General features: G+C 44.8%; 2 protein-coding genes across 6 annotated transcripts in view; one reads left to right on the forward strand and one right to left on the reverse strand.

Annotated features, from left to right (window-relative positions):
• The window catches only part of mms22l (MMS22-like, DNA repair protein), a 36,833-nt gene extending 33,452 nt beyond the window's left edge, over nt 1–3,381 (forward strand). For 3 of the 4 annotated variants that reach the window (XM_020452660.2, XM_020452686.2, XM_020452696.2), the window contains exon 25: nt 1,264–3,381. In XM_020452660.2, coding sequence (XP_020308249.1) covers nt 1,264–1,339 — 76 coding nt within the window. In that variant the 3' untranslated portion in view covers nt 1,340–3,381. The remainder of the gene's footprint in view (nt 1–1,263) is intronic. The other variant, XM_020452668.2, reaches the window with a different exon arrangement.
• Nucleotides 3,382–4,277: 896 nt separating this feature from the next.
• The window catches only part of klhl32 (kelch-like family member 32), a 32,615-nt gene continuing 17,145 nt past the window's right edge, over nt 4,278–19,747 (reverse strand). For both annotated transcript variants that reach the window (XM_020452707.2, XM_020452716.2), the window contains 8 exons: nt 12,907–13,014; nt 11,318–11,416; nt 9,743–9,958; nt 7,296–8,022; nt 7,142–7,200; nt 6,071–6,263; nt 5,700–5,794; nt 4,278–5,485 (listed from right to left, as the gene is read on the reverse strand). In XM_020452707.2, coding sequence (XP_020308296.2) covers nt 5,324–5,485; nt 5,700–5,794; nt 6,071–6,263; nt 7,142–7,200; nt 7,296–8,022; nt 9,743–9,958; nt 11,318–11,416; nt 12,907–13,014 — 1,659 coding nt within the window. In that variant the 3' untranslated portion in view covers nt 4,278–5,323. The remainder of the gene's footprint in view (nt 5,486–5,699; nt 5,795–6,070; nt 6,264–7,141; nt 7,201–7,295; nt 8,023–9,742; nt 9,959–11,317; nt 11,417–12,906; nt 13,015–19,747) is intronic.

Here is a 19,747-nt window from a genome sequence, read left to right on the forward strand (position 1 = left end):
AAGTATAGGGAATGGGACTTTCGTCCAAATGTTGATTCTATTGAAATGCTTTACAGTAGTCATAAAACCATGAAGCCAGTGTGTGACATGCCAGATATCAAACCACATCACTAATAAACCCCCCCCCCCCCCCCCCAACACAAAAATAATTTTGTCAATTTTAGAGTAAGGCTGTAACGTAACAATGTCGAAAAAGGGAAAGGGTCTGGATACTTTCTGAATGCTGTGTGTGTGTGTACCGTTGAAAAGTTTGGGGTCACTTAGAAATGTCCTTGTTTTTGAAAGAAACTTTTTTTTTGTCCATTTTTATAATAACATCAAATTGATCAGAAATAGTGTTAATGTTGTAAATGTCATAGGCCCATTATCAGCAACCATCACTCCTGTGTTCCAATGGCACATTGTGTTAGCTAATCCAATTTTATCATTTTAAAAGGCTAATTGATCATTAGAAAACCCTTTTGCAATTGTTGTCTGATTAAAGAAGCAATAAAACTGTCCTTCGTTAGACTAGTTGAGTATCTGGAGCATCAGCATTTGTGGGTTTCTTCTGTTCTTGTTCTGAGAAATGAAGGCTATTCCATGTGAGAAATTGCCAAAGAAACTGAAGATCTCGTACAACGCTGTGTACTTCTCCCTTCACAGAACAGCACAAATTGTCCCTAACCAGAATAGAAAGATGAGTGGGAGGCCCCGGTGCACAACTGAGCAAGAAGACAAGTACATTAGAAAGTCTAGTTTGAGAAAGACACCTCACAAGTCCTCAACTGGCAGCTTCATTAAATAGTACTAGCAAAACACCAGTCTGTGTTTTGTCACCTGTGAAGAGGCGACTCCGGGATGCTGGCCTTCTAGGCAGAGTTGCAAAGAAAAAGCCACTTGTGAGGACTTGAGGCGTCTGTTTCCTCAAACTAGACACTCTACTGTACTTGTCCTCTTGCTCAATTGTGCACGGGGCCTCCCACTCAGGTGTGTCAACAAAGTACTCATATTTTTCTTTTTTTATCTACAAAAATGTCTAAACCTGTTTTTGTTTAGTCATTATGGGGAATTGTGTGTACATTGATGAGAGAAAAAAAATTATTTAATCAATTTTAGAATAAGGCTGTAATGTAATTTTTGGGGGGGAGAAGTCAAGGGGTCTGAATACTTTCTGAATGCACTGTATTTATACAGTGTTCAGTGACACAGTCAACTCTGTATGAAATATACTAGATCTTGTGCTGTGACATCACTCACTCAATGTCTCTGCATGTGTGACAGGAATGCATACAGGAATTTGCTGACTCTGCTGGGGGACGGTGGTCAGGCGGAGATCATCAGCCTGGAGGAGGACTGACCCTTGACCCCCAGGACCAGGTCACCATGCTGTTGACCTCAACACCAATGGGCTTCATGTATAGATATACATAATGTATAGAAATTGTCCTGTTGGTGATATAGATCATAATTTATGGTCAACTTTCCGTCTTCATATTGAAATATTTTTCAAAAAAGGTGTTACGAAATAAAGTAAATGTGATGAAATAAGATAATGTGGAAGTGCTAGTGTTGTATTTCTGTGATGCATATAGATAAATGTATAATATTTTGTTCTTCTATGTTGTGATAGTAACTACCGATAGTAGACAAATAGGATCTCTTTATGCTCATGCACTCTTTTTTTTTTTTTTTTCTTTACAGGCAGAAACCTGCCTCCTTTCCTGACACTGTATCCCTCATCAAGATACAGCCAGAGTCCGAAAGATTACTTCTGCTCTTTCCATTCCCTTTTTCCTTTGCAATCTTCATGCAATCAGGCTTCATTTTGTCAGTCAGAATTTCACTGCCTGGTCGATCTTGTCATAAAATAATGCACTCCCCCAACATAGTTTCACATGACCCTCCCCTTGTACTGTAGGTTACTTGTTTGGATACCCTCCCCCCTCATAGAATTAACTCAAAATAATGTTTAGAAACCAACAAAAAAAATAACTATAGCAACCATGTGTTTATAGATGTGCATATTGACTATTTCCATTTCAGCATGCTGTTGTGGCACAGTTGATGCCACGCAGGGCTACAGAAGGTTGAGGGTTCGCCGACCACTCATTCTCCCTGTCTGTTGTACACTGTCAAGCTGGCGCCCGGTCCGCCAACAGAGGAGTCGCTAGAGCGCGATGGGAGAAGGAAATTCCGACGCTGGGCCAATTGTGCGTTGCCTCCTTGAGTGTCCCGGTCACGCTCGGCTGTGACACATCCTGTGATCAAACCCGGGTCTGAAGTGACACCTCAAGCTTCGCAGTGCCTTAGACCGCTGCGCCATTCGAGAGGCCTGGAAATCTGATTAAAAAAAATTAAAAATTGTGATGCTATTATTCTTTTAAATATATGCAACGAATGATCCACCAACAGGTTTCTGTGCCAATGCAACACGTTGAAGTAATCAGATTGAAACATTGTCATTGGTTGTGTGTTCATGCCACATATAAAAGGTAATTTAATACATTTTAAAAGTAAAATGACAAACATTTAGGCTATACTGAAGCGTTAAGATTCTAGACGAGCCTAGAATAGCTGCTCAGATCAGAGAGGAGGCAGAGCATGTGTTGAGCCTTCCTGAATAACTGGGCCTGCTGAGAGTCCCATTATTATAGGACGATATGCGAGAACGATGATCCCCAACAAGACAGCGCATCTCAGTATCAGAAGTAGAAATACAGACTTACAGTAGCAGGTCAGTCTCTTTCGACCTTATAAACTGTCGAGAGTAGACTCACAACTTATCCAAATGGAATGAAACATTCAAATCACAGGGCTTTTGCGCCATTATTCAAATGACATTTTCACCGCAGCCTAGGGTAGAATTTTGTACCTACCTGAAAACAAATATTCATTGCATTGTGGTGTTGTGGGCTAATTGTATTGTCCCTTAACAAGATCAATAGGGGTGCTTTTTGAGCTGCGTGTGTCGTCTTTCATGCTTATTGATGCACCTGGCCTATCAGCTCTTTCTCTTCATGTGGATTTATATTGGATATTGGTTCAGCTTTGAATGATTATATGTGTGCCATGATGACTAGTTAGCCTATTGTGTACCACAGTATGAGTCATAAATCCCAGGAAATGGTTCCAATCGTTTTTTTCACCATCCCTTTTTCCAACTGGGATTTTAGAACTACTTCATATAAGGTCTTTGTTTCGTGTAGGCTTACGTGGCGTTGGCGTTTTGATAACCGCGCAAATCTCGGACCGAGGTCACGTTAATCAATAATTAGATTGAGGCGAATATATTGATAAATCTCTCCCTGTCCGAGAATTATACGGCTCTCAAAACCTCACAATTAATTGCATTTAATTGTTAACTTCACGATATGACAAATAAATGGCGGAATAAACGTTTCCATTTTTATGGGTATTATGTGCTTCTCACAGTTGTCAAGTTGGGTAAGGGACCATTGTTCATACCCAGCAGCATCACAGTTCTTGACACAAACCGCTGCGCCTGGCACCTAACCCGTTCACAGGCACTTAAATCTTTTGTCTTGCCCATTCACCATCTGAATCGCACACACAATCCATGTCTCAAGGCTTAAACATCCTTATTTAACCTGTCTCTTCCCCTTCATCTACACTGATTGAAGTGGATTTAACAAGTGACATCAATAAGGGATCCTAGCTTTCACCTGGATTCACATGGTCAGTCTGTCATGGAAAGAGCAGGTATCCTTCGTGTTTTGTATACCTGTGGTATAGTTAAGCAATAAGGGGTGTGGTAAATGGCAAATATACCACGGCTAAGGGCTGTTCTTACGCACGACAACGCAGAGTGCCTGGATACAGCCCTTAGCCGTGATATATTTGCCATATACCACAAACCCCGAAATGCCGTACTGCTATTATACACCGCTTTACAAGTAATTAGAGCAATACAAATACATGTTTTGTCATACTCGTGGTATAGGGTCTGATATACCATGGCTATCAGTCAAACAGAATTCAGGGCTCGAACCACCCAGTTTATAATAATAGTTAGTGTGTGGAAAAGCGTACTGCATAAGGGAAGTACCAAAACACCTCGAAATAGGGGATGTGCATGCAAGCAGATGAGACAATTTCCTAAGGATAGAATAAATGATATAGTAAATCCTGCAAAGGGGAGAATGTAAACCAGGGGAAAAGCACACTACACTCCCCTGTGCCCAATAGAAAGAAAAACAACCCTCCCAAAAGCAAAACATGTTTTTTAGACAACACTCCCCTATTTCATACTAAGAAAATACAGCGGATTAACTTGCTCGATTCAATTTATGGGCTTTATTGATACAGTACTGTACCTCTTTATTCTGAAAACAAGACATGTTTTTTTTTCTCACACTTCCTCTCACTGCTGGAGGCTGGTGGAGTTACAGAATTACTTGTCTTATTTTTTTGCTCAAAGTAAAACAAGACGTTTTGAAAATGGCATAAGACAGTGGCAACACATAGCTTAGGTTCTCCTACACACAGTATGTTGAGTATATGCACTGTATGATAACAGTGGTCAGACATTCATTGAACTGTTAAACAGTCTTAAATCCTGAGCTTGAATAGAAAACACACGCTCAAGAAAGAGTAAGATTGGGTCCACAGTTCACACATAACCGGTTTCAGTTGAAATGACCTTGGATGGGTCCATTGGCTTTGTATGGAGTAGATGGGTTATGGTAAGTAGTAAGTAAGTACAGCTAGTTAGAGTGCCAATAGCCCTAGAGTGCATTAGTAAAAGAGGGAGTCATTTCACTCCGTAGAGAGCTCTGCTCCCCTTGAGTGCTCCAGCATTGCGATCTCCTGTTCTGCACCATTGACAAGTGCAGCCCCTTTATTTCAACCAGTCATCTGAGCAGGGTTTGGGGTCAATTCTATGGCAGTTCGGGATATATTATTCTCAATGCTTTTCAATGAGCAAAATTGTCATCAGAATTTCTGTTTTACTTCCTGAATTGACTGAATTGAAATGGAATTGACCCAAACACTGCAGCTGATGGAAGATCAGTCCATCATTACAGGGTAGCTGAATAGGGAACCACCTCAATGTCCTCGAGGATCCTCCTTTCATACAGGGCCACGTTTTTGTTCAGTTTATGGGTAATGTCAAGGATGGGCAGTGACACCTGCACTTGGGAGTGGTTAGGTTGGGATCCTGAAACTGGGGAAGACGTGGGTAATCTTATCTGGGTGGCAATAGTGTGTGAATGCATTTAGAGGGGGAGGGGGGGGGGGGGTGTTGTGTTACATAGTTCTATGTCCATAAGAGCTGCATGATATATCTATGTAGACATTTACTCTAGTCTATATTAGTGTGTTAGACAGGCCCTATCCTGTGATGGGGCACTTGTAGAGTCTGGAGGTTGGGGCAGGTGAAGTATGGGGCAGGGAGGAAACACGTTGCTATTCCATTGGAGGCGAACGGTAGAGTTGGTCCATAGAACACTTCCTCCTTCCCCTCCGTGCTCACATCCAACACCTGGACAACAGGAAGTGAAATAAAATAAAAAGTCAAATACATGAAATAATAAGAGATTTTAGTAAGATAACATTTGCTATGAATACCCTCTTTCCTCATCATGGATTATAAGAGCATTCAAAATACCTTTAAAAAACAATGCAAATGATTTATGTACAACATAGTTTAACAAGACAATTTTTTCAGGTTACTTAAATCTGTCAAGGTCACTCACCTGAATACACGCTAGGGGCTCATTGGTCCAGATAGAATATCCACCGACAACATAGATCCGGTCATCATGGACTGCCACTCCAGATTCATTCTGACCTGCAGAGGATAGAGAGGAGAGAGCGAAAACAATGATTCACTGTACCAAAGAGAGGCCAGATGACTCGATGTCATCTGAGACACAGTGTGCGTTGGGAAAGTTCAAAAAATAACTTCCGACTTCACCTTGAACTTATTTGACAACTTCACGGGGAATCAAGTCGGGAGGGGTGGAGAGTCACAAGGGAAAAAAAGGAGGACAGTGATCTTATCTAGTACGTGTGTGTGTGTCTGCCTGCCTGCGTGTGCATGTGTATGCGCAGCCCGCCCACCCACCCGTGAGTAGGCTGAAGGTGCAGCGGGTCCATTGGTCCATGTCTATGTCGTAGGAGTCGATGTGGCGGACCAGAATGCGGTCGTTGTTGTAGTCCAGGTCATTTCCTCCCAGCACATACAGCTGCCTTCTCGCCACGGCCATGACATGGTACACTCGCCTCTGTAGCATGGGACTGCGGGCCAGCCACTGGTTCTGTCAGAGAGAGGGGGGGGGGGGGGGGGGCAGAGAGTGAGAGAAAGAGAAGGTGGGGAGGGAAAAGGACGGTGGGAAGATGTTGAATAGATGGATTAATATTTTAGCGTATCCCTGCTTGGGTAATTGATGTATGTTCAGTGCTGGATAAATAATGTGACACCAGGGCTATGATTTCTCCTCATGATTTCGCCCCCCTTCCTAATAATATACTTCACCCTCTCTATTTTACACGGATGTATCCGACTGTGCACATTTGACTAAGTGTGTCTGGTTGTTTTGTATGTATGTATGTATGTATGTATGTATGTATGTGTGTGTGTGTGGGGGAGGGGGGTGGGTGAGCATACGTGACCATGTTTGTGTGTGTATGTGAGCGATTGTGTGTGTGTGTGCGATTGCGTATGTCTGGTAGGAGCTGACGGGTGGCCATCTGTTGAGGGTGGGGGGGGGGTTGGTGTTCCTGGCAGGTGAATGTAGCTCCACGGTGAATACAAATGAGACTTTCTTGGGCTCCTGCTTGCTCTCTCTTGCTCTCCCTTCCTTCCTTCCTTCCTTCCTTCCTTCCTTCCTTCCTTCCTTCCTTCCTTCCTTCCTTCCTTCCTTCCTTCCTTCCTTCCTTCCTTCCTTCCTTCCTTCCTTCCTTCCTTCCTCGCTATTTCTCTCCTTCTCTCCCTCTTGCTCTCCTTCTCTCCCCCTTGCGTGCGGGCCCCCTGTCTCACGTGCACGCAAACACACATTCTCAAAGTTGCCGTAAACAAGCGTATTACTCAGCTATCACACAAACAGAAACTGTTCTGAAACCTCGATTTTAAATGTTTTGATGGCATTTGTCTCGCTTTTGGCTTATTTCTCTGTACTATCTGTTCTTCAGTTACCTGGTCTGGGTCGTACACCATCAGTCTATTCTGGTACTGAGCTGTGTTTGTGACTCCACCTGTAACAGAGAAGAGTATTACACACAGGTGGCGGGCGGGCGTGTGTGTGTGTTCAATCTGTTATGCTCTATTCTCCATCTGGGTGTGTGTGTACCTGAGACCCAGAGCAGGTCGTCAGCCACACAGCCGGCGTGGCAGGACAGCGAGCGGTCAAAGGACTGGACGAAGGTCCACTTGTTCCTCTTCGGACAGTAGCGTTCCACGGTGGGCAGCACCTGTCTCAGCTCGTTCCTCCCCCCCACCGCGTACAGGTACTGGCCCAGAGCCCCCAGGACAAAGTGTTCCCTGCACGCCTTCATGGAGGCTATCTCCGTCCAGCGGTTCCCCCGGGGGTCGTACCGACAAGCGGTCCTCACCGCACACGTTCTCCCAGTGGAATGCTCCACCTCGCCGCCTGCCACAAACAGGAAGTGACCCATGACGGCCACGCAGTGGTGGCTGCGCCCGGCTGGCATGGGCGCCAGCTCGCTCCAGTTGGAGCACCCGGCCACGCGCACGGTCTCCTGGGCGGCCGGGTTGAAGTAGCGCAGCTCCCGTACGCGGCTCACCTCGCGCTTGCGCCCGCCGGCGATGTAGAGGGTGAGAGACTGGAAGCGGGGCTTGGTGTGGGCGGTCTGGCGGAGGGGTTGGGCATAGGTGGCACGGTGGTACTCTAGAGCCTCGTCCACTAGGGCGGCGGCGGTGGCACTGGACTGGACCAGCGGGTGGCACTGTGCCACGTGGTGCAGGGCGGCCACATCCATAAGGCCGTAACGAACGTGCTGTATCAGGTCCTCGGTGTACTGGTACCGACAGTCATGCTCTAACCAGCACACCACCAGCTAAAGAGGAGAGGGGGAAGAGGAAGACAGAGGGAAGCGATTCATACTTATTAGTATTCTAAATGCCTACAGAGCAGTGTTGCAAGTTCAAGACGAGTGTGTTACTGTATACACAAACACACTTATACAAAACGCATACACACATACCTATACAAAACGCGCGTACACAAACACACTTATACAAACGCACACACATCATGAATATCCACCGGTACATTCCTTTGTTGAGGACCGGGAGAGGAGAGAAGCAGAGGGGGGATTTAATTGAACTTGAGAGCAATCGGAGGCTGTTTAGCTGCGGCGGTGGCGTGTGAATGTGGGCGAGATGGCTGAAGATCACTGATACCATTATCAGGGAAACAAAGTGGCTTTCAACACAATCAGTACAGAGACAGGGAACTTATTACAGCACAGCAAGATTACTGAGCTGGAGCGGTTCACTGTCAGCACCTCCTCCTGACTCGCAGGCACACTGGATACACACTGAAATCCTATTCAAACATTACACTGGCTCGTAGATGCGTTCAAACCATATTCTGTACAAACAGCACACCAGAACACCATTTACATAGACGCAGACATATTCCCACATGCACTGTATATATTGTCCTACTACTGTCAATGCCACTCCCTTTTCTCTTCCTTCTTAAATACATCCTAAAATTATGCCAACACAACAGTATTAACACAACAGTATTTACACCCCCCCCACCTTTCCACTCTCTGCTTTGTCCTATTCTCGGTCTTGCTATCTACACCCCTCTGCTCCTTTCTCTCTCTTTCCCGCTCTCTCCCTCCTCCTCCTCCCACCTCTGAAGTGGCAGAGGGGTGTGTGTGTGCGCTCCGGTAGGCTGACTGTGAAGGTCACGCTGGATCAGAGAACTTCCTCGGGGCAGAGAATAAATCAACTTCCCCTCCCTCCCCTCTTCCCCAAAGAGGGAGACAGAGAGAGAGAGAGAGAGAGGGAGAGAGCAACCAGAGAAAAGACAAACGCGCAAAGAAGGGGGAGAAACAAAGACCCAAGAAAATGTGATTTCCAGAGCGTGAGACTCAGAAAAGTCGGTGTGACGATGATTGACGGGCAAACTATATCGGCTGTGTATTGGCGCCCTCGCGTTTTTTCGGGCGGATGCCCAAATTAACCTTCCTCGGCAGAGTGAAGGAGGCCCAAAGCAGCCTAATCGGGGTCTGATTATGGCAGCATCGCCCGGCTAAAGGGTCAGGGTAATTGTGCCATCAGAGGCCTGATTGTTTTCAATCAGACGGGCGGCCGGAGTGACAGCTGGGTGATTGGGGCGCTGATGAAGCCGCGGTGGGCCTAATCAGAGAGGGGGGAGAGAGAGAAGAGGTGGAGAGGGGGGCCTGATTGGTGCAAATGAACAGTCGAAACGCATAGCCCCCCCCCCCCCACTCCATATATACACACACACGCCTTCCTTTCCTATTCACTCCTATACATAAATATAAAGAGTGTATTTTGGTGAAGGCAATGAATGTTGCCCAGTTGACGTTTTATGACACACTGTGTGATGTAGTATATCAAAGTCTGCGTGGGTTTATGGTGTGCATATATAGTGTGTGTGTGTGTGTGTGTGTGTGTGTGTGTGTGTGTGTGTGTGTGTGCGTGCATGTGTCTGTATATGTGCATGCATTTGCGAACATGTGTGTTCCTTCCATTGTGTGCGCGCCTGTGTGACTGTGAGGAGCCAGTGCAGTGTACCTGCCAGATCTCCTCCTCGTTGAGGGAGGTGAGGCGGTCGCTCTTCAGCACCTCCCTGAGGAGGCGGTAGGGGAGCAGCAGCACCTCTTCCTGGCGGCTCTGCTGCAGTTCACACAGGTGTTCTACCAGGAAGCTGACCACAGCCTCCTCCAGAGCAGGGAGGTGGAACAGATCGGCCACACGGTACAGGTCCAGGTAGTTAACACTGTTCAGCTCCTGTTGTGGACACATCGGCAGGCACAGACTCACAAGGTAAATACATTTACATTTGAGTCATTTCGTAGCAGAGTTTCTAAAACGCCAAGATATATACCACCTCAGTGGAGTTGAGCAGCGACGACTGCGGGTGGACTGAACCTCCGACTACATCGAGTCACTGTCAGTCGACACTTTTCTTAAACATATGTTTGTCCTGTGTAAAAGCGGGCCTTTCTTCGCTGAAATCCATACTTCTCAATAAAACATTTTTTCAAATACAACCACCGACTGTTTCCTCGTATCAACTGACAGTCGTCGCAGCCCAACTCCGAGATCTCCATGTCGTGGAGTTGAGAAACCCAGCTAGTCATTTAGCAGACTCTTATCCAGAGCGACTTACAATTTTGCAAGGTTAGCTAGGTGAGACGACAACATATCACAGCCGTGGGACCGTGATCTTCCCACAATAAAGTATCATGAAAAGACAAGTACAGGTTTTTTGTTCATTTATTTATACGTTTTTTTTTGGGGGGGGGGGGGTTAAGTTAATACATACAGTAATACACACAGACATACAGTTGAGTATCCCTCACACGCACACACACACACACACACTCTGGGTCACACACTTTCCTTGGGGTGTTTTTGAACTGCAGTTTATATACCACTGTATCTATTGGAGATGAGACCACATTGTTATTCAAGCAGAACAAGAGAGAGAACAGAGAGAGAACAGGAGAGGAGGCAAGAGAACAGAACATGGAGATCGAGAGTGGAATAAGACTGCCATCTGCTGGCAGTAAGCAGGACCACGTGCAATATACTGCATGGCTCTGAGTAATCGCCTCAAACAAACACTCGCACACAAAAAAATTACCTGTTCAATACCCAATTTCATACAGACAAAATACATATAGAAAGCTAGTGAATCTATATTTTATGTTAACCTGGGTCTTTTCTCTGCATCTTCAGCTGCTATCTAATTGTATAATACAGTGTTTACAGTGAGCAGGGAGTATTGTCTATAGGGACAGTGCAGTGAAATCAATGGTGTGCAACACAGTGTCCATTTCTCTCTCTACCAGCAGACGGTGTATGAGAGCACTGTTGACCATAAGGTGATGTAACGGTTTGCCCACTGCCATGCTAATGTATCTTACTGGTAGTGACAGGGGGGGTTTTAATGTGTGGTCTTGTGTTGTTAGGAAGTACCTTGGACATGTGGAGAGTAGACCCTCCATATACACAAGAAATTCCAGTGTAGGTGTGGGTGTGTGATTCGTATGTGCTTATTTGACTGTACTACTGTATATGACTATGTGCGAGTATGTAATATATGTGAGTGTGTGTGTGTCCATGTCTGTCTTGACTCCTCACCTGGACGAGGTAGTGTGAGCAAAGACTGAGCAGCTCCAGCAGCTGAAGGTGACTTCCTGCCGACAGAACATCCTGAATCACCCCTGGCTCCAGCATTATCTGAGGAGAGGACCTGAGTGAGACCACGTCCTGTCCACCTCACACACTGCTCACCTCCCCAGACAGACAGGTTCCATCCCAAATGACACCATATTCCCTGTATAGTGCCCATATGGTTCTGGTCAAAAGTAGTGCACTATGTATGGAATAGGGTGCCATTTGGGACGCAACCCAATGACAGAAGCCCTCAGGGACCAATGGTCACTTTATATAATGCTGCTGATTCATGTGTGTGGGTGTGTGACTGTGGTCTCGGGCCAGGCGTGTTTTTTTTTGTGTGCAATAGCATTTCACACTACTGTGATTTCACTCATGTGCTACTGAAAGCATTTGAGAGGCATTCTTTGCGCTGTGTGCTCTTCAATAGACTACATGTGTGTGTCCCACTTTATATTCCATGTCTATAAAACATGAATTTAAAAAGGGTCATTACATTGCAGTTAGAGTGGTATTATGCATTGTTATTCACACACACACAGTTATTCTTCTTACAGTTGTGATACATACCACGTTTCCATGTAATTGCCATGCAAAATACATGATTTTAGCAACATCAAATAAAAAGTAAGACTAATATTTATAATATGCGTGCATGCGTTCTCTCAGTGTAGACTATATAGCAACAGCATGTCTGCTAACCCCATGGTCCCTGACATGTGGCCCGTGGATTTCAGCAACTAGCTCTGTGGTTGTTTACTGAAATAAGCATATTGCTCACGTCTCATCATCTCAGCAGACGGAAACGGACCGGCAGCCGGCTGCTGACCTACATCAACACAACTCCCCCCTGCTCATTTCCACTGTGGAAATGCAATTAGAAATAATTATGAGCTAGCCAGCCTTTCACTGCTGGGCCACAGGGCATAGATCTCCTGACTCCTCACCGCAGAGAGAGGGAGAGGGAGAGAAAGGCAAGAGAGAGAGGGAGGAAGGAGAAAGAGTGGGGGGGGGTCACTGGCATACTGTAGGATCAGGCTAGGTTAGATATCACATCCATGTATAGGCTATAGCAGGTGGACTCAACCACTATAAGGTCCAGTCACACAAATGTACTAGATGGCAACGGTCCGGGAGGATATTGTCATTTATCGCAATAGTAACAAACCCCCACATCGCGACTCACATGACCCCAAAATGCTCAAACTGTTCACATCCCTTTCCTTGGCGGAGAGAAAATTTCAGCATTTTAAAGCAAATTTCCTGCAATTCTATACATTTTGTCATGTTTTATGTGCGTTCATATGATACCGAAGTGACTCAACAAAATCAAATGGGGGCACCCTAGGGGTCAATTATCAGGACCGCGATCCGCCAGTATGGCTGGGCTATAGCTTTAATCAGCTAACGAAAAGCTGGAAACTGTCACTCTTAGTTAGTGTAAGCCTGGATAGTTGTGAGATATGTTTGTGTGTACAGTTCAGTGCCTGTGTGTGACTTGAGGACACGTGTGGGGTGGCTAGCTGTAGATGAAAGTGCTACTGTAGACTCACCTGTCCTGTGTAGGCAAAGTCTAGTGCATGTTTCAGTCCCACACTGGTCACTCCCTGAAGAGTCACCTCATCTGCCTCACTCTCCACCATGCACAGACTGAACATGGCCTGAGAACACACACAGACAGACAGAGACAGACAGACAGACAGACAGACAGAGACACACACACACACACACACACACACACACACACACACACACACACACCTCTGAGACATAGGCACAGCAAACCTGAGCTATGAATAGGCTACAGCACAACTGAATTACAAAAACAGCCTCATAGATGCGGGAAGTAGGGGTGCTGAACCACCCCCATCTGTTCCGCAAAAAAGCAAGTGGCAAGTTGCGTCACCGATTGAAACGCTATTTAGCACGCACCACCGCTAACTAAGCTAGCCGTTTCACATCCGTTACACAGACAGGAGACAACCCCCCCCAAGGGGTTGAAAGCACAAGAACTAGCATGTGATTTCACACAGCAACTGCCCTCCAGTTGAAAGCTCACTCTTGGCCTATCCATAGAGTTCATTGGACATAGAGATTACGTAGAGATCATGTGTTTCTTTGACACCCATTTTACAAGCTATATTTATCACTATCCGACACACAGACTGGTTACTTCCTGGTCCTGATCTTTTTCTGGGAAACACTGCATGAACACCCACACACACACACACACAAACAAAGACAAAGTGAAATCGAAGCCCCAGAGAGAGCAGTCGCCTGGCCCTGAGCCTGCTGTGCTGTGCCTGATGCCGGGTGCTCCCCAATCAAAGCAATTGATTGGTGTCACAGTATGAGATGTTGGCAGAGCCATTGATCAGGGATGGAGGAACAGGGGAAGCGGCAGGGTGATGGATTAGTCATGTCTTTAATTCACAACTAAAATAATCAAGGACTCCTAAATCACACTAGCCTGGGTACCAATTTGTTTGCGCCTTCATGCCACACCTTTGACATGATGGGAACAGGCTACAGTCACACCACTACAACCTCAGAGCAGAGGATACTCCTGCCCCTTTTTTTTGATTAGGACTGGTATTTTTGGGGTGTAAGCACTAGTGTTGTTCTAGGTAAATTGTGTTTCCATAGCTAACACAGTCTCTACTCTCTAGGGGATTGGGACAACCACTTGTCATGTACAAAAGCCGCTGGGCCAGACGGATTACCAGGATGTGTAACAACTGTCAAGTGTCTTCACTGACATTTTCAACCTCTCTCTGACCGAGTCTGTAATATCTACATGTTTCAAGCAGACCACCATAGTCCCTGTGCCCAAGGAAGCGAAGGTAACCTGCCTAAATGATTACCGCCCCGTGGCACTCACGTCGGTAGCTATGAAGTGCTTGAAAGGCTGGTCATGGCTCACATCAACAGCATCCTCCTGGACACCCTAGGCCCACTCCAATTCGCATACCGCCCCAACAGATGAAGCAATCTCAATCGCACTCTACACTGCCCTTTCTAACCTGGACAAAAGAAACACCTATGTGAGAATGCTGTTCATTGACTACAGCTCAGCGTTCAACACCATAGTGCCCACGAAGCTCATCACTAGGCTAAGGACTCTGGGACTAAACACCTCCCTCAAACTGGATCCTGGACTTCCTGACGGGCTGCCGCCAGGTGGTAAGAGTAGGCAACAACACATCTGCCAAGCTGATCCTTAACACTGGGGCCCCTCAGTAGACCCTCCTGTATTCCCTGTTCACCCACGACTGAGTGGCAAACACGACTCCAACACCATCATTAAGTTTGCTGATAACCGACAACGATGAGACGGCCTATAGGGAGGAGGTCAGAGAACTGGCAGTGTGGTGCCAAGACAACAACCTCTCCCTCAATGTGAGCAAAAGAAAGGAGCTGATCGTGTACTACAGGAAAGGGTGGGCCGAACAGGCCCCCAATAACATCGACGGGGCTGTAGTGGAGAGGGTCGAGAGTTTCAAGTTCCTTGGTGTCCATCACCAACAAACTGTCATGGTCCAAACATAGCAAGACGGTCGTGAAGAGGGCACGACAAAACCTTTTCCCCCTCGGGGGACAGAAAAGACTTGGCATGGGTTTCCAGATCCTCAAAAGTTTCTACAGCTGCACCATCGAGAGCATCCTGACCGTTTGCATCACCGCCTGGTATGGCAACTGCTCGGCATCTGACTAAGGCGCTACAGAGAGTGGTGTGAATGGCCCAGTACATCACTGGGGCCAAGCTTCCTCACATCCAGGACCTATATAATAGGCGGTGTCAGATGAAAGCCCATAAAATTGTCAGAGACTTCAGTATATAGACTGTTTTCTCTGCTACCGCATGGCAAGCGGTACCGGAGTGCCAAGTCTAGGCCCAAAAGTCTCCTCAACAGCTTCTACCCCCAAGCCGTAAGACTGCTGAACAATTAATTTTGTACACTGCTATCTATGCATAGTCACTTCACCCCCATCTACATGTACAAATTACCTCAACTAACCTGTACCCGCAAACACTGACTCTGTACTGGTGACCCCTGTATATAGCCTCGATATGATTAGTCTTTGGTTCCAAAATATGCCAGAGCTGAGGCTGATGTTAGAGAGTTTAAGTATAGCCAATTGGAATTTGTGGTCTCTATGTTTTATCATTTCATTCAGGATACCATCCACCCCACAGGCCTTTTTGGGTTGGAGGGTATTTTGTCCTGTAGTTCATAACATGTAATTGGAGAATCCAGTTGGTTCTGGTAGTCTTTAATAGTTGATTCTAAGATTTGTATTTGTTCATGTATATGTCTTTGATGTTTGCTCTTTGTTATAGAGCCAAAAAGATTGGAGAAGTGGTTTATCCATACATCTCCGTTTTAGACAGATAACTCTTTGTTTAGAGTTTTCCCCAGAGGTGGTTAGATTATATGGATTCTTCAATTACATTGAGCTGATTTCTGACGTGCTGTTCCTTCTTTTTCCGTAGTATATTTCTGTATTGTTTTAGTGATTCACCATAGTGAAGGCCTAGGCTCAGTTTTTCTGGGTCTCTGTTTTTGGTTGGATAGGTTTCTAAATTTCTTTCTTAGGATTTTGCATTCTTCATCAAACCATTTGTCATTGTTGTTAATTTTCTTAGGATGTCTGCTTGACATTTTTAGATTTGATAGGGAAGCTGAGAGGTCAAACATACTGTTTAGATTTTCTACTGCCAAGTCTACACCTTCACTATTACAGTGAAACTTTTGTCCAGGAAATTGTCTAGAAGGGATTGAATTTGTTGTTGCCTAACTTTCCTTCCATCTATAGCATTTCTTAATATTATTCAGTTCCTTTGGCTTTGATGCCTCATGATTGAGCAAAGCTCTGTTCAAGTAGAGTATGATTTTGCTCTGACCTGAGAGCGTTCAGTCAGAGACTCTGGGCTGAGGTCAGTGATAAAGTAGTCTACAGTACTACTGCCAAGAGATGAGCTATATGTGTACCTACCATAGGAGTCCCTTCGAAGCCTACCTTTGACTATGTACATACCCAGAGTCTGACAGAGCTGCAGGAGTTGTGACACGTTTTTGTTGTTGTCGTTGTGTTTAGGGGGGCATGTGAGGGAGGTGTTTGTCCCCGTGTGTTGAGGGTGTCAGGCTCTTGTCCAGTTCTGGTATTTAGGTCGCCACAGACTAGTACCTGGGCCTGCAAATGGTTTATCTCCCCCTTCTTCAATGGAGAAGCTGTTTTTGTTCAAGTATGGGGATTCTATTGGGGGGATATAGGTAGCACACAAGGAGATTTTTCTCTGTTGAGATAATTTCCTTATTCATTTCTAGCCAGATGTAAAATACCATGTTTCTTGTAGGATGACAATGTCTGTATTTCCATTTTCTTTGATGAAGTCTGGGTTCCTGCTCTTTAGGCCAAAATCAGATGACCTCAGACCTTGTATATTCCAGGATGAGATAGTAAAAGCTTTGTGTTGCACAGTGTCTAGTGTTGTTTTCGTGTGGTTTAGGCTCGGACCATTACAGTAGGTGTGAGCAGAGCATGTTGAGCATCTGATATATATCTCTTAGGTCGCAGGATGGGGCTTGGGCGGGTGTATTAGTGGGGGTTGGGCCTGTTGCTCTGCTCAAGGCCTGGGCATATGTGCGGCTTTATTACAGTAGACTAAAAACAGTTGCATGCATTCGTGAATTGCAAAGTATTCATTGTCTAGGCTAATTATCCAAAGCTCCCTTTGTTATTCATTTGAAAACTAAAATGATGGATTGCATTTCAAAGCATGAATGTCTCCTATGCTGTGTGATGCCATGAACGAATGACTGATTGATTAATACAGTAGCCTATATATTGAAATATAAGAGTAATAAGTAAGTTACGGTATTTCGTCTAAACAGGACGTGCTCTTAGGCCTACAGCTCAATGGTGGTTATACAAGGCTACTATACAAAGCCTACTATTGATAATGACATTACATATTATTATACCCTGGAGGGTTTTTTTCTAGGCTAAGATATTTCAACAAGTCCAGGCGATAACAGAGCTACAGTGATAACTCGAGCTTGGTTCCCAAGTTTCTAAACCATACCAAACCATCTTCGGTATAGTGTCGCCTAAATATTTGAATTGAGGAAATGTGATAATCATTCGAATATTTTAGCGATCCCCAGTAGACGTCCTAAATGCCCCCAGCCTTCAGATGTGAGCTAAACAGTGCACTTGCACTTGAGATGAGTTTTAAGGCTATGGATGCGAAAGTGAACTTTCATCATTTCCAAATGTTTAAGTCAGTTGTATGCTGATTTGCGATCTATTAACAGCATAAATCATTAGGATATTAAATAGGCGCTACAGGCGCTATATATTTTTTATTGATGCATTATTCAATTCATACGCACAAAAAATATATTAACAAAAGCATTCACTGAGAAAGTTGATACATGTGGGCCCTTCATATATAGGCTATGCAGAGCAACTTTGTTCAATTGATCAAATCAGTTATTGTAGACCAAAGAAAATAACAGATGTGGTGTTTTGTGCTTGTATACATAATTACATTACCCGACCACCCCCAGTAAAAATAATCCCATATGAATAGGGTTTAAGGCAAGGGCTGTTTCCTCGTCTCTGACGTTGATGCCTCTGCCATTGTCCTCAATCCAAATATGCTGGTTCAATTTGCTATTATGCACATAGGGATCGGCACCAATTCTACGGCGCACTGAAGACTGTTTCATAACCACGGACAACGACCATATCCACCGCGGCAGAAAGCTCATGTTATAAAAAATAATATTATTCGGTTTATTAGTGTTATACCATTATTTATAATATAACCATACACGTTTAAGAAGTGATGGACTGTGCCTTCCCGGTGGCCTCCGCAATGGAGTAGTCCACTGAGACATGCGCGAATCAGACAGATGTCTTGACTAAAGAAATCTCGGTCGACCAAACAGCCTATCGACCAAACAACTAAATGGGGCCAGCCCTACGATTTTCACATGGGGATTACTCTTTTTAATTTTATTTTTTTACATGTGAAACGGCAAATGTGATTTTCAACATGAATCTATTCAACACAGTTCCCTCGTAACGAGGTTCTCGCAGTAGGCATAGGCCCAAAAGCTTATCACTGCATATTGGCTTTGCCTGAATTGCCCTGCCAATGCATTGTTGTTCTTCTCAGATCATTTTAAAAATATACAGTACCAGTCAAAAAGTTTGAACTTTTACATTGTAGAACAATAGTGAAGACATCAAAACTATGAAATAACATGTATGGAATCATGTAGTAACCAAAAAAGTGTTAAAACAAATCAAAATATATTTTATATTCTTCAAAAAAGCCACTGGTCTAATGTCCATTGCACGTGTTTCTTGGCCCAAGCAGGTCTATTCTTCTTATTGGTGCCCTTTAGTAATGGTTTCTTTGCAGCATTTTGACTATTAAGGCCTGATTCACGCAGTCTCCTCTGAACAGTTGATGTTGAGACGTGTCTGTTACATGAACTCAGTGAATAATTTATTTGGGCTGCAATCTGAGGTGCAGGTAACTCTAATTAATTTATCCTCTGCAGCAGAGGTAACTCTGGGTCTTCCTTTCCTGTGGCGGACCTCATGAGAGACTGTTTCACCATAGCGCTTCATGGTTTTTGCAACTGCACTTGAAGAAACGTTAATAGTTTTTGGAATTTTCCAGATTTGACTGACCTTGATGTCTTAAAGTAATGATGGACGGTCATTTCTCTTTGCTTATTTGAGCTATTCTTTTACCATTTAGGGCTATCTACAACACAACTGATTGTCTCAAATGCATTAAGAAGGAAAGAAATTCCACAACATTTTTTTTTTAACAAGGCACACCTTTTAATTGAAATGCATTCCAGGTTACTATCTCATGAAGCTGGTTTGCTTGATTGACTAATATACACTACATGACCAAAAGTTGGCGGTCAGCACTCGGCTGTCCCGTTCTGTGAGCTTGTGTGGCCCACCACTTCGTGGCTGAGCCGCTGTTGCGCCTAGACGTTTTTCCACTTCACAATAACAGCACTTACAGTTGACCGGGTCAGCTCAAGCAGGGTAGACATTTGACTAACTGACTTGTTGGAAAGGTGGCATCCTATGACGGTGCCACGTTGAAAGTCACTGAGCTCTTCAGTAAAGCTATTCTACTGCCAATGTCTGTCTATGGTGATTGCATGGCTGTGTGCTCGATTTTATAGGCCTGTCAGCAATGGTTGTGGCTGAAATACTGTCCACATACTTTTGTATATATAGTGTATGTGTAGATATCCTGTGTAGATATAATGTGCATGCGGACTGTACTGTATATGTTCCATGTCCTCCGAAGCCAGATGTGCACATTACACTGACATTACATACGGGCAC

The sequence above is a fragment of the Oncorhynchus kisutch genome, linkage group LG2, assembly GCF_002021735.2.
Source record: "Oncorhynchus kisutch isolate 150728-3 linkage group LG2, Okis_V2, whole genome shotgun sequence".
In the NCBI taxonomy this organism is placed as follows: Eukaryota; Metazoa; Chordata; class Actinopteri; order Salmoniformes; family Salmonidae; genus Oncorhynchus; species Oncorhynchus kisutch.